This window comes from Gigantopelta aegis, chromosome 2, assembly GCF_016097555.1.
Source record: "Gigantopelta aegis isolate Gae_Host chromosome 2, Gae_host_genome, whole genome shotgun sequence".
In the NCBI taxonomy this organism is placed as follows: Eukaryota; Metazoa; Mollusca; class Gastropoda; order Neomphalida; family Peltospiridae; genus Gigantopelta; species Gigantopelta aegis.
In genome coordinates, this window is record NC_054700.1 from 19198477 (window position 1) to 19214166 (window position 15690).

At 37.8% G+C, this 15690-nt stretch overlaps 2 protein-coding genes across 2 annotated transcripts in view; both read right to left on the minus strand.

The window, feature by feature from the left end:
• Positions 1-2093: 2093 nt before the first annotated feature.
• Positions 2094-4079, minus strand: LOC121387589 (solute carrier family 46 member 3-like). Its single transcript, XM_041518753.1, has one exon. The coding sequence runs from the start codon at positions 4077-4079 to the stop codon at positions 2628-2630; it is 1452 nt and encodes a 483-aa protein (XP_041374687.1). The 3' UTR covers positions 2094-2627.
• Positions 4080-14634: 10555 nt separating this feature from the next.
• The window catches only part of LOC121387600 (solute carrier family 46 member 3-like), a 1452-nt gene continuing 396 nt past the window's right edge, over positions 14635-15690 (minus strand). Inside the window, exon 1 of the mRNA XM_041518763.1 lies at positions 14635-15690. This exon is cut by the window's right edge and continues 396 nt beyond it. Within this exon, the coding sequence (XP_041374697.1) occupies positions 14635-15690 (1056 nt within the window).

Genomic DNA, 15690 nt, shown 5'->3' on the forward strand with positions numbered 1-15690 from the left:
CTTAATTTATATGGCAGCAAAATAATTTATAAATAGTAGGAACGAAATTATTTGGATGTGTAAAAAAAAAAAAAAAAAATTGTGCGTATATAATGTAAGGTACAATACAATTTACAAGAAAAGTGCATGATTTTTTTTTTTTGGTCATTGTTCACCTTTGCGACTTTCTCTTTATATTATGGGGGCGGGATTTTAGCTGTCGATTGAGTGCTCGCTTGGGGTGCTTGTGTCGCAGGATCGAAACACCTTGGTGGATCCATTCAGCTGATGGGGGGGGGGGGGGGGGGTGGGGGTTGCCGTTACAACCAGTGCACCACAACTGGTTAAGAGCGTGGTATGTTCTTTCCTGTATGTGGGAAAGTTCTGCATTAGGAAAAATGAAGTGGGTTTCCTCTGATAACTACGTGTCAGAATTACCAAATGTTTCACATCTAATAGCCGATGATCAATTAATCAATGTGTTCTAGTGGTGTCGTTAAACAAAACAAACTTTACTTGAAATTATTATCGTGCTTTGGCACAGTGTTTGATTGGAATATCGCGGTACAATAGTCCAAGTAGACTTAAAGGCAAAATCACGCGGCATTTAACCTATTAAAGGCAGTCGCACGAAAAAAAAGTAGTGTCGGAAATAGAATAAAACTGATTTTCGTCGATTATGTCTTTCATATTAAACTGACAAGTAAATATTTTGTAAATATCTATTTAATTATACTCTACCTAATTTAGCATTTACTTGCTTGGGTTCTCATTGATGTACAAGGTGGTGTTTACTCGTGAAATTAAAAGAAATATGTCAGTAAACAGGTGATTTGTGTACTTTGTTGGAACAGATTATAACATATTTTGATCGACGTGTCAATTTCATTGCTGTTGCAATATGTGAAGGACCATCTCTGATGACGGTTTACCCCTATCCCTTTCCAAAACAAACTATTTATTTCTTAGTAACTTTTGAGCAAAATTGTCAAGTGTGTGATCTAATATACCGGTATTAAAGGTGCTATGTATTAAAGGAGCCATCTCCAAGTTGCATGATGACAGCTATTGCAAATAATTTTATAAAATAAAATTTTGCTTACTCCTTCAACTATATGCCCATAAATGATTCTAACAAAATAATTTTATCTACTAGCAGAAAATACATTTTTATTAGAGAATTTGTATCACAAACAGAAAGAAAGACATGTTTTTTATTTAACGACGCACTCAACACATTTTATTTACAGATTTTGAGAGGAAACCCGCTGTCGCCACTACATTGGCTACTCTTTCCGATTAGCAGCAAGGGATCTTTTATTTGCGCTTCCCACAGGCAGGACAGCGAAAACCAAGACCTTTGTTGAACCAGTTATGGATCTCTGGTCGGTGCAAGTGGTTTACACCTACCCATTGAGTCTTGCGGAGCACTCACTCAGGGTTTGGATGCGGTATCTGGATTAAAAATCCCATGCCTCGACTGGGATCCGAACCCAGTACATACCAGCCTGTAGATCGATGTCCTAACCACGACGCCGCCTAGGCCGGTATATCACAAACAGATGCTCACATATAACTATGATATATCACCTTTAAGTGGTTGCAAGATTGTGTAAATTTCTAATGTCCTTATATTGAATTTATATTCACTAAATATGCTGATAATAATTAATAATATATTCTGCAATTCAAAACACTCAGTTAACTTGCAGTTTTAATTTTAAAAGTTTGTTTAAGGGTCAATGAAACTGACACATGTAGATCAACATTTGTTATAGTCTGTTCCAATAAAGTGCACAAATCACCTGTTTACTGATATCTTTTAATTTCAAGAGTAAACACCACCTTGTACATCATTGAGAGCCCAAACTAGTAAATGCTAAATTAGGTAGAGTATTATTAAATATATATTTATAAAATATTTACCCGCTAGTTTAATATGAAAGAAATAATCAACGAAAATAATTTTTATTCTATTTCCGACAATTTTTTTAGAAATATACAGTGCGAGTACGTTCCTCATCAACTAACGCTCACTTCATAATGTGTTTTGCAAGCAGCTTAAACCGCCAACATTAGGTCAAAATGAGCGGTCACCCCCACAAGTTCCGCACATGATTTACGGCTACGTAGCCATAATTTCATTACATATCAAACTATAGATAACAAGTTGGACATGACAACAATGTTGCTGGTTATATAAATTACAGTTAGTGTCAATTAAACATTTGTATTTTCTGGCAACATGTTATGTCATTTAGCAGATAAATTATCGATCCACTGCTGCGAGTGTGGGCGTGGGTGTGAGGGGAGCATGCCTCCCCGAATGATACTTATTTTCTGCCACCTTTTACTTTTGCCTGTCGCCCTATAATACGACTCATAGACAAGTGGGTGTGCCTCCCAATATTTGCGTCCTCAACAATATAAACTCCTAACTAGCCCCAGGCGCGTGGGCAGGGTGTGTGGGGATCGAAACCGGTCCCTGCACAAACAAATGTGTTTGTTCAATACATTTTTCAGAGGAGCCTGCCCCCCCCCCCCCCCCCCCAAAAAAAACGAAAAAAAAAAAAAGAAAAAAAAAACCACTCGTAACAATCTAGACCCCCTACTGATAAAAGTCCAGCATTCGCGCGTAAGTTCTATAATTAACAAGATACGTTTTGTTTTCCTGGATCTTCAACGACCACCACCGTGTCTTCAGTTTCCTTCTCTGCTACAAACACATGCGAAATGGACGCTACGATTGCGAGGAAGGGCCACACGGACATGATCAAGAACACGGCCCCTCTAACACTGCCCCCCACGGTCGCGCTGTATATTAAACCGTACATGGTGTTCGCCACGAAATTGGTGATCGTTTCCAGGGTGGCGATCGACGCGAACACCGCCCCTTGCTGCGACGGCGACGTCATTCGCGACAGCATGGAGCGCGTTATCGGGGACGACGTCGCCTCGCTGCTAGAAACCACGGGCACCAACCACATCATCAGGTCTGACGTCGCCATCGCCTCCAGAACAAGTCCGCCGATTTCTCCGAGCATCCCAGTGGCTATGATGTACTCGTCTCTGAGACAGGTCAGACATGCTTTGATAAACAGCATGGTTACCAAGGAAGTGAGACCGGTTCGCAGCGCCCCAAAGTAACCGATCTTGTCGGGAAGCCAGCAGAACGGCTGGTTTAAGACGTACAATGTCTCGGTATTATCGCGACCAAATCTGCCGACCAGTCCAAGGCAGAATATCAGCATCACAATGACGTACTGGAGTCGGCGCCGACGGCTCCCGGTTAAGAGGTAGAAGCCGAAGACATTCTTTAAGTGACTTAGAGGCGATTTCCCCGAATCCTCAGAGCCGTGTGTAGTCTCCACCAAGAAGAAAATCACAAATAACAATGTCAGCAACCCCAACCCTGAGTTTAACACCATGGGAAAGAAGAAGCCCGTTGATTTAATAAGAAGTCCAGTTGCGAATTTTCCAGAGATCGTACCCGTTGCAAGCAACACCTCCAGCGCGGCAATAGCCAGGGTTCTTTTGTTCTTCGGTGGAGTGATATCAGCAGTGTAGGCGTACGTCGCCAAGAGAAAGGTCGAGAACGAACCCCCTATTCCCTCCAGTCCATAGGCAAGGTAAAAATAATTCAGATCCAAATTTAGCTTCACCACCAACATGGACACTACACCTTTGCCCAAACATCCGATTATTGGAATCACGAAAAACAGTTTTCTTCCGATGCTGTCGGAGTAGGATCCCATAACCAGGTTCACGAGGAGGGTAGGCAGACTGTTTGCATAGGAGTAGTACACGACTCTCTCCGAGGTCTCCTTCTGGAGTTTTATCTCCAAAAGTGTATTGTTGTCGCTCTCTGTTCGATTACAGCTATACACGTAGTGGTTGCTTTTACTGGACGAGTTGGTGTAACTTTCGTAGAGCCGCTGATGCACGTACTGTGGTATCCAAGAAATGAAGATGAAGCCAGATAAGAAATACAGCATCATGATGATTCCACAGGGGACCGCTCCACGGATGAAGGAGACTTTCCGAATTGTGGTTTCGTTTACAGAAATCAACGGCTTCGTCTCGTCATCTTCCGTAGCCATTGTTTAGTGACAGTTCGATTCAGCGTAATGTCATCGGTCCCTCTGTCGGTATCCAGTGTAAACGTGACCTACTTCAGCAAGTATCTGAATGAAAAGTATGTGTCCTGAAAACGGAATTTCAAAATTGATATCGTGGATAATATGCTTCCTCGCGTCATTGTCAACTCTGAATAGTTATGATCAAAATGTCTTGATCATGCGTCCCCAAACTACTGCATGCAAGAACAGGTCTGTGGATGTACCGATACATACACGCTTAGGCAACCTCGAGACCGAAATAAGTTTGTGTCACGGCTTTGTCACATGCTTTATTCAACTCGTGACCTGAATTGTAAAACTGCTTATACCCCACTTCCGGTCTCGTTGTCATGGTTTCTTTTGTTAAAAAGTGTAGGTGTATTCACCTATAACCTACACTTTTCCTCCAAATGTGTAGGTGTATTACAATACACCTACACTTTTGGAGGAAAAATATAGGTGTATCACGATACACCTACACTTCATTTAACTACACTTGTATTTAAAACAAAAAGCAAACAGATTATGAATAATACAATGAACGTTTATTGTCATAACTTACATTGAATTCCGGAAGGTATTTCTGTTGTTTTTCTTATATTTGATGAGCACGTGCTCACATTTGGAGAAGCGGACGCCTGCGCGACCGTTACTAATACTTTCCGTCACGCTCACACTTGCGATGTTCGGTTGCAATGCATTGTCTTTTAAATCCTTCAACACTTGACTAAAGTATCTAGGTATCCATATTGGGGGAAAGTAGACGAATTTTCCCCTTATACTAAACGTCCAGCTGTCATAACCTGTATTATTCAACACCACGTGTTCTTAGACGTGTTTGCGGGAATCAGTAGCGTAACTATCTCGAAAAACATTTCTCCTCCTGCAGTTAGAATTTAAAATCTTCTTGGATTGTCCAAATTAAAATGTACAGAAATGAAGTCCACTTAACTAAACAAAAATCTTCATTCTGGCCTTCAAAGTCCTTTTTTGTTCTCGCTGGCTTATTTTCAAACCCACAACCGTCTTTCTCAATTCGCCTTTACAAAATAAGACAAAAATGGTTTGCTTGATGACACATCATTTGCATATAACAAAGTGCAAGCTATGTTTTCGTAATATTTCAACCAATAGAACAAGCTGTCTACAAAAATTATTTTTCTGGCTGACATCGTTTGCATGTACGAAAGTTCAAATTATGTTTTCGTAATATTTCAACCAATAGAAAGAGCCATCTAATTACACATGCACACTTAGTTCCCTTGAGATATTTACAGCACGATACGTCTGTTAAAATCATGCAATGTGCGGGGATGTAGACAGTGTGGTAGGGGTGACAACTACCCCTTATCCAGTAAATTCCCCAAACTTAAAAACAATCATTAAATATTATTTCATATCATAAACATTATTTTTTAGACGATCTAAATATAAAAATGTTCTCGGAAATAACATTTTAGTACATAATTCTCCATACTATACCCATCCCAAAAAATATAAACTACGTCCCTTAGTTTTAATATATTCCGATACCAGTACAGCACTAACACACTGATAACATCACATCAAACTGCATTTGGACGTGCGACACGAACAAATGAAATAGACAGTTTCACTGCTCCAGAAGAAAATGTGAGGCTCACGACGTCTGGTCCACGTTATTTTCGTTTCCTTATTTACTACTTTCTAGTTATTGACTTTATTAGCCATAGAACTAATATAATAATTCACTCGACCTTAAGTGGGGTATAAGTTCGTTATACCCACACTTACCCGTTGTATCGGTGAATATCCCAACAGTTTTGGTCGTGAGAACCACGACCAAAACTGTAACGATATTTACCGATACACCTTGTAAAGTGTGAGTATAACTATTACTTACACATTGTTCACCCGGAATATATATATATATATGTTTATATTCACAGAAGGGTCGAGTGTTAACAGTCGTTACCTCTAACTGCTGGCGGCGAACTGCGTTACGTACCAGCGACTTTCCCAGTCTCCATGTTCAAAAAATCTTCGATCCACTCCGGTTCTGCACCAATAAATGCGATTTGTCACTGTGACCGTTATCAAATTAATGAATGAATGGATGTTTAACGATACCCAGCACGAAAAATACATCGGCTATTGGGTTTCAAACTATGGTAATGCAAACAAATAAGGTGACGATCAACATCAATATCAAAATTCAAGATTTAAATCAAAACTGTGTAAAGAACTGTGCAAGAATACAAATATCACAGATAGATACTGACGTTTACTCAAAATTTCAATTTGTGCTCTATTGGCCATTCTCAAAAAGAATGTTACAACCCTGCACCACGGTGAGGTTACAGCACGCGCAGGGGTGACCGTTATCAATGTACATTTTTATCTATTGAATAGTGGCATGAAATAAAAGACCAGCTTTGTATATAAAAATGTATTTATAAACCTCGAGTCATTCAGTAAACATTTGTGAATAAATATTTCATTTAAGCGAAGAAATTAATTTGACTTTATGCATGTATGGATGTGAATATATGTGTGTGTGTGTGTGTGTGTGTGTGTGTGTGTGTTTGTGAGAGAGAGGTTTATTTTGTCAAACGTATGGTCATTTTAACACAGTCATAGAGAGGAAACCCGTTACATGTTTCCATTAGTAGCAAGGGATATTTTATATGCACTATTCCACAGACAGGATAGCAAATACCTTTGATATACCAGTTGTGGTGCACTGGCTAGAACGAGAATAGTCATATAGGCCCACCGACGCGGATCGATCCTAGACCGACCGCGCATCAAGCGAGCGTTTCTCCACTGGGCTACGTCCCGCCCTTTTGTGTGTATGAGAGAGAGAGAGAGAGAGAGAGAACGACAGAGACAGAGCGATGGAGAGACACAGAGAGACACAGAGAGAGAGAGAGAGAGAGAGAGAGAGAGAGAGAGAGAGAGAGAGAGAGAGAGAGAGAGAGAGAGAGAGAGAGAGAGACAGACAGACAGACAGACAGACTGGGGTCGGGGTATAGGGTTACAAACTCATTGTGTACATATTGTCATGGCTGTCCCAACAATTTTCGTAACTGCTGTGACGTGGACCTTTCTCAAGTAATTTTAATATTGAACAAAACACAATATTTATTTTTACATTTAGTAGTAATTATTTGCATATTTGCTTGTATTCTGTAATGTCTGGAACTATGCCAATGTCTGGAATGTCTGGAACTACGAAATTGCGTAACTATTGTTATTAGTGATCGTTTGGATGCACAACGCGAGCTACATTTAGTTGTATTTCATAATAATTTGTTTATAGTGTAAGGAATTATGTTTGTAAATAGTTGCCGTAATTTATTTATGGGATATTAGTATATTACGATCGCTAAATGTGTTAATTTAATCATTAATGTTCGACTTTATTTAATTCCCAAATTCCTGTGCATATAAAAACTATGACACAACGTTGACATCAATATTATTGATGTAAATATTTCCATAACTGCAAAGTGTGTGTACTTACACACTGAAAACATTCCATGGGCTCATAAATAAGCCTGAGATAAATTTCCGTTTGATCGACTATTTTGACATGGCTGCCGGGATTGACCTTGCCCTTCAGTAAAGTTTATTTTCCTCCAAAACTTGTACGATCGATTAGCTATTTTCTTAGTTAAACGTATCCTAATATTGTTTGTACATTATGGCAAATCATTTTATTAATTAAGTGAGGTAATAACTGTAAAACTGATTACTGTAATATTAGTGCTTTTAGGAACTATATCCTTGTACGCTGAGAACCTGTTTACACATACTGGTTGCTAAGGTCTGATATATCGGTACACAATGTTTGTAAACAACAGTATACGCTAATACTCCTTAAATTACTTAGACTGGGTATTGGCGGGAAATTCTTTCAGATCTTAAAAGCTATGTACAGCAAAACCAAACTAGCCGTCAAAATTAACAATCAAATAACTGACATGTTCCCATCTACAGTAGGAGTGAAACAGGGAGATAATTTAAGTCCCACTATGTTTAACATATATTTAGCCGATATGACATTCTCCAGCGACTGCCACTCGCCCCACCTACTAAATGAAAGAGTGTCGCATTTATTATGGGCAGATGACCTAGTACTTTTATCAGAAAGTCAACAAGGTCTACAAAAAGCGTTAGACGAACTCCACACTTATAGCCAACAATGGCACTTATCAGTCAACTTAAAAAAGACAAACTCCATGGTTATACAGAAAGGAAAACCAAAACATGTAGCATTTCAGTACGGCATGGAGCAAATCGAACAGACACACACATATATATATTTGGGCTGTACCATTAACACCAATGGAAACTTGAGTACAACCAAAAGAGATCTTGCTACTAAAGGACGTAAAACCCTATTCAGACTCCAAAAATCCTTTTCTGGATCACCTCCACCTCCCCAGATATATAACAAACTATTCGACACCCTAATCAAACCGATCCTTCTCTATAACTGTGAAATCTGGGGCATTGAACTAAATAATAAGATGAAAATACATGACCCTAATAAACTACTAGACATTTTAGAATCGGAACCATTCGAAAAAGTACATATCAAATTTTGCAAATTCAACTTACAGGTAGGAAGAAACACAACCAATATTGCATGTAAAAGTGAACTAGGCAGATACCCATTAATAAATGAAATAAATCAGAAAAGTATAAGCTACTGGGCACATCTACAAAATCTACCTCAAGAACGCACACTTCTACTTGATGCAGCTCAATACAGCAAGCTACTTAATAACAATAACAAAAACAGCTTTCACAACTACACAACAAACATGCTTAAGAAAAACTGCATCGACATAACAGCTATTGACACTACACCAAAAAACAAGAAAACTCTCAACAAACTAGTAACCGAAAAACTACAACACAACTACAGGCAATACTTTAAACAAAAATTAAAAGACTCCGAAAAACTGTTATATTATAAACACATAGTACGACCATATCAACTTGCCCTATACCTCGAAACATTAAATAATTGTAACCTAAGAAGACATGTAACTAAAATTAGAATATGTGCACACCGCCTCGAAATCGAAAGAGGCAGGTATCACAATATTCTCAGAAAAGACCGACTCTGCAAGCTTTGCAAAGAGGCAGTGGAAGATGAGGCACATTTTCTCGTGGACTGCAAACAGCTAGAAACAACAGAAGAAAATATTTTATTACACTCACACAAGAATTCCCAATATTCCAAACACTAAATAAATACGACATTTTTTATTATATCATCAACTGCCCTAAAACACAACTCATTACAGTCGCACAACTCTGCTCAGATTTGGACACAGCACGAACTAGCCTTCTAACTAGACCCCCTGCCACTTAATAATATTTATTCATTTTAATTAACCAAATATTGAAGAACAGACAAAAGACAATAGAACCTGTTACACTACATGTACTTTATTAAACAAGAGTTGTAGTTTAGTTGTTTTTTTTGATGTTAGCGTTTAATTTTATGTACTTTATTTTTGCTGGTCAACCAGACTATGTTTTTATTATACATATATGAACATGGAAATAAAGTTATTGTATTGTATTGTATTGTATAAAAACGCTGTTTTTATAATAATCCTAAAGGCTTTTTCATTAAAACTATTTTATATTGAAATTAGACCACAAAAACAATTGTGTAGTGATAGTGACGTGTTTATGCACATTAGAATTTGTTTGTATTATTAACCCGAATTCCCAATGTATTTGCAATGCACTTTAGCGTGTCTTTGTGCCTAGTGAATAATGTCGTTTTCACAATAATCCCAAAGGCTTTTTCATTAAAACTATTTTATATTGAAATCAGACCAAAAAAGCAATTGTGTAATAATAGTCTCATATTTATGCACATTAGAATTTGTATTTGCTATGCAAAATGAGCGTGTTTTGTGCCTGGTTAATAATGTCGTTTTTATAAATATTCTAAAGGCTTTTTCTGTAAAATTGTTTTACGCACATTTTAGACTAAAAAAGCAATTAAGAAATGTTAGTTTTATGTTTATGCACTTTAGAAATTCGCAGAATTAATTATTTCAAGTTGGTAATGCTTTTGCTATGGGCTAAACTGACGTATTTACAAAAGTTGAAGTTTCTTAGGATTTAGAGTGTGCATTTACAAACTATAAACTGCAAACGGAAGCTGGACCAAAAAGCAATTACTTTATTTATTGAGCAATTGTGTGCATAACGTAATTATTAAATGAAATGATATTTATTTTGTAAAGGTAGATCTCTTCCTAGCGTGACGTAATTTCTGATTGGCTGTTATGACGTCACGTGGTACTTAAGAAAAAGTATAAAAGGCTGACGTCAATGGACGTCAACGGTTGTTCTCACTTGTTCGCGGTCTGACAAACAAACATTAAAGACATATCCCCTTGTCCAACTTTTCAACTTTATTACATTGTATACATTTAAATTAACACTGGAATAACTTTTACTTATATTTTTAAAGTCAAATTTGATTAACTTTACCATCTTTATTTAATTAACTTGTTTTATGGAAGCAATATTTATAAGCAACTGCAAGCTGTTTACATTTATTGGAGATGCAGACCTCACTGGTCTAATATAACTAGAGCTGAAAGGAAGAGATCTATCTATCTATATGTTGGAAACTTACCTGTGAACATTAACTTTATTTCTATTTACTCATCACCTTTAAATAAATTTATAATTCTGAAAACTGGAACACTTCGTCTTTGTCATCTGTGGATGTTATTTGTATTCTCTGGACTTTGTTAATATCCTTGGAACGCGGCCACAACAATATCCAGTGTGTTTGTGATCGCCTGTGTATTCAGAATAACTGCTATTGAAAAAAAATTGGGGGGGGGGGGGGGGGGGGGGACTTTACTACATTCCGCGCCAGCACGGCGCCGTATCAAAAACCTACCTAAATTATGACGTCCAGAAACATATTGAATATTCTAAAAATAAAAAATAAAAAATGTAATTAACTTTTGAATTTTCATCGTGAATGATTACAATATCTTCAGAGTCAGTAAAGTCCTTTCATAGGGATTGTCCTGCGTGTGTTGCCACAGCAACAGGTTTACGCCTAACAGATGCTTTTTGATGACTAAAATTACATATTAAAGATAGTTAAAATTACTGGTTTAGAAGATCAGTGTCTATTTAAACAATGCGTTTGTTGTCATCCTAACGTTTGAAGTAGCACAAAGCAGATTTTACCTCCTAATTATAATGTCGTTCGTACCAAAAAAAACAAGAAAAAAATCTTCCAATGGCCGCAAACTCACCACAGTCCCTTTAATAAAACAATTTTAAACTAATAATAATAATATTAATAATAAAACGAAAAAGTAAGTAAATAAAATAAAATAAAATATAATAATAATAATAATAATAATAATAATAATATAAAATAAAAAAAATAAAAATAAAAATAATAAAATAAAATGAATGCACATGGGAGCATTTATCTTGCCACGTTTTCGAACAATTCGACGAAAGAAAAAGTACGAAAATACGCAAGTAAATTATTTATTTTTATTGAGGATATGCATCAATTTGAGCAATGCTCATAGTTTTATTTGCCAACAATAATTAAACCGTTGCGTGAACTGAAAATTAAAATATAAAACATAAAACAGTGTATACTGAAGAGGTACGAACTTATTGCACAAATTGTAACCTCACGGTCATCCCCAAAACATTGTAGTTATGATCAGGATCCAAATTAACAAAACATCGTAACTTTACGATTAGGATTATAAGTTGTATATATTTACAAGTATTTTGGTATCTATTTAAAGTGACAGACCCTAGCTTTTAAACACTACGACGTATTTTTCTCTATTAAAGCCATTTTTCATCATTTAAGTTAAAAGTACTTATATCTTAGTATTTAGAATATTCATTTTCGTACACCTGAAGTGGTTCTGGTCATCCAGGTTTTTGTAATACCTTAAAATAGATTTTTTTTTTTTTCTTCACAATTTGAGAAACGCACTTTCGTCTCAGAAGTAATGTTAATCAAGACAAGCTCTAGTCAGTTTTAGACTTTTAACTATCACAGACTTTAGCTTATCTCTGTTATGATCTCATCCATATCTGTTGCAGGTTTGTAGAGTAATTAAACTTAGTATCCATGGTTACGGGCTCAAACTAGGGTCTGCTCCTTTAATTTCAATCTGATTAAAATTAGCTCAACTGGGTCTGCCAGTAGATCTAACAGCATTGCGTGGACTCCCATGTCCAGGTGACATTTCATCTATAAATATCAATTTAAATATCGACCATGTCATGTCATAGGGTTTTTCGTGCACATTCAGAGCAAGCTGTTGTAGCGAAAATATCGACCAATTACACTTCGCCTTTTATAGCGTTATTCGGGAGCATACAACTTTTATGAGCATTTCGACCATTATAATTTGTAGTATTTGTAATTATAATACATATATGGATGTAGTAGAAGACGAATATCACTTTGTTCTAGTGTGTCCTTTCTACAATACCATAAGAGATAAATATATTAAACCTTTTTATTTTAATAAACCATCAATATTTAAATTAAAGCAACTGCTGTTCAGCGACAATTCAAAACAGCTAATAAAATTGTGCAAGTATTTGAAGACTTCTACCACGCATAGAACAGAGAACATTGATACATGACATGTGTTATTATATTGTATATTATTGATATGCATGTATTACTCATTTACTATAGAAGTTTATCGATCGTAACCCGTTGCTATTTGTCATTCCCCGCAATGTGCACATTATATTATTTTATCTATAAATATATATGTATGCCTACAAAATGTTTTTGTTTTGTTTTGTTTTTTGACAAATTAAAATGTGTATCTATGAATGTGTCAATAATAAATTTACTTTTACCGATATGTGCAAACCCAGGCAATAGACCCACGATGAAAACAATCTCTATAATCACAGTGAGTTTTAAATAAAATGTAAATAATTTTCTTTTGTCTTTACAGTTATTCATAATTCGTAATTTCGTAATATTTTGCGTGAGAGAGATCCCAAATACCTGTAAAGGTAGAGTTTATGATGTTTTGTGAATTTGGCCAAAGTACTGTACAATGTCCATCACCTGTCCTTTGTTATAGCAGCCACATATTTTGTCAGTATGGACTCAAATGCAACTGTGACGTTACGAGTTAATCTGTCGGTCGGTCTTAATTTATATGGCAGCAAAATAATTTATAAATAGTAGGAACGAAATTAAAAAACAAATATGCGTATTAATTCAAGGTATAATAATACATTTTACAATTTTACAAGAAAGGTGAATACATTTTTATTTTTTTGGTCATTCTTCACCTTTGCGATTTTCTCTTTAAATTATGGGGGAGGGATTTAGCTGTCGGTTGAGTGCTCGCTTGGGGTGCTTGCGTCGCAGGATCGAAACACCTCGGTGGATCCATTCAACTGACTGGGGTTTTTTGCCGTTACAACCAGAGTAGCACAACTGGTTAAGAACCGTGGTATGTGCTTTCATGTATGTGAAAAAGTTCTGCGTTAGGAAAAATTTCGCGGGTTTCCTCTGATAACTACGTGTCAGAATCACCAAATGTTTGACATCTAATAGCCGATGATCAGTTAATCAATGTGCTCTAGTGGTGTCGTTAAACGAAAAAAACTTTACTTTAAATTGTTATCGTGTTTTCGCAGTGTTTGGCTAGAATATAGCGCTACAATAGTCCAAGTAGAATTAAAGGCAAGATCACGCGGCATTTAATCTAGTAAAGGTAGTCGCACGGACAAGAAATACACACTGCGTGTACGTTCCTCATCAACTAACGCTCACTTCATGATCTATTTTGCAAGCAGTTTAAACCGCCAACGTTAGGTAAAAATGATCGAAGTATCCACCACAAACACCATCCCCGATTTAAGGCTACGTAGCCGTCATTCCATTACATATCAAACTATAGATAACAAGCTGGACATGACAACAATGTTGCTGGTTAGATAAATTACAGTTAGTGACAATGAAACATTTGTATTTTTTGGCAACATGTTAAGGGTGTGCGTGTGTGTGTGTGTGCGTGTGTGTATGTGTGTGTGTGTGTGTGCGTGTGTGTATGTGTGTGTGTGCGTGTGTGTGTGTGCGTGTGTGTGTGTGCGTGTGTGTATGTATGTGTGTGTGTGTGGGTGTGTGATACTTATTTTCCGCCACCTTTTATTTTTGCCTGTCGCCCTATAATACGACTCAGAGACAGTGGCCTCCCAATATATGTGCGTCCTCAAAAATACAAAATCCCGACTAAGCCCCAGGCGCGTGTGCAGGGGGTGGATTTTAAGGATAAAAACCCTGCATGTCGCCCCCCCCCCCCCCCAAAAAAAAAAAAAAAAAAAAAAAAAAAAAAAAAAAAAACAAAAAAACAAAACAAACCAAAACAAACAAAAACAAAAACAAAAACAAAAACAAAGAAACAAAGAAACAAAATCGCCCGTAACAGTCTAGACCCCCTCCTGCTAAATGTCCAGCACACGCGCGTAAGTCCTGTATTTAGCAAGAGACGTTTTGTTTTCCTGGATCGTCAACGATCAGCACCGTGTCTTTGGTTTCTTTCTCTGCCACAAACACATGCGAAATGGACGCCACGATTGCGAGGAAGGGCCACACGGACATGATCAAGAACACGGCCCCTCTAACACTGCCCCCCACGGTCGCGCTGTATATTGAACCATACATTGTGTTCGCCACGAAATTGGTGATCGTCTCCAGAGTGGCGATCGACGCGAACACCGCCCCTTGCTGCGACGGCGACGTCATTCGCGACAGCATGGAGCGCGTTATTGGGGACGACGTCGCCTCGGTGCTAGACACCACGGGCACCAACCACATCATCAGGTCTGACGTCGCCATCGCCTCCAGAACAAGTCCGCCGATTTCTCCGAGCATCCCAGTGGCTATGATGAACTCGTCTCTGAGACAGGTCAGACATGCTTTGATAAACAGCATGGTTACCAAGGAAGTGAGACCGGTTCGCAGCGCCCCAAAGTAACCGATCTTGTCGGGAAGCCAGCAGAACGGCTGGTTCAAGACGTACAATGTCTCGGTATTATCGCGACCAAATCTGCCGACCAGTCCAAGGCAGAATATCAGCATCACAATGACGTACTGGAGTCGGCGCCGACGGCTCCCGGTTAAGAGGTAAAAGCCGAAGACATTCTTCAAGTGACTTAGAGGCGATTTCCCCGAATTCTCAGAGCCGTGTGTAGTCTCCACCAAGAAGAAAATCACAAATAACAATGTCAGCAACCCCAACCCTGAGTTTAACACCATGGGAAAGAAGAAGCCCGTTGATTTAATAAGAAGTCCAGTTGCGAATTTCCCAGAGATCATACCCGTTGCAAGCAACACCTCCAGCGCGGCAATAGCCAGGGTTCTTTTGTTCTTCGGTGGAGTGATGTCAGCAGTGTAGGCAAACATCGCCAAAAGAAAGGTCGTGAACGAACCCCCTATTCCGTCCAGTCCAAAGGCAAGGTAAAAATAATCCAGGTCCAAATTTAGCTTCACCACCAACATGGACACTACACCTTTGCCCAAACATCCGATTAT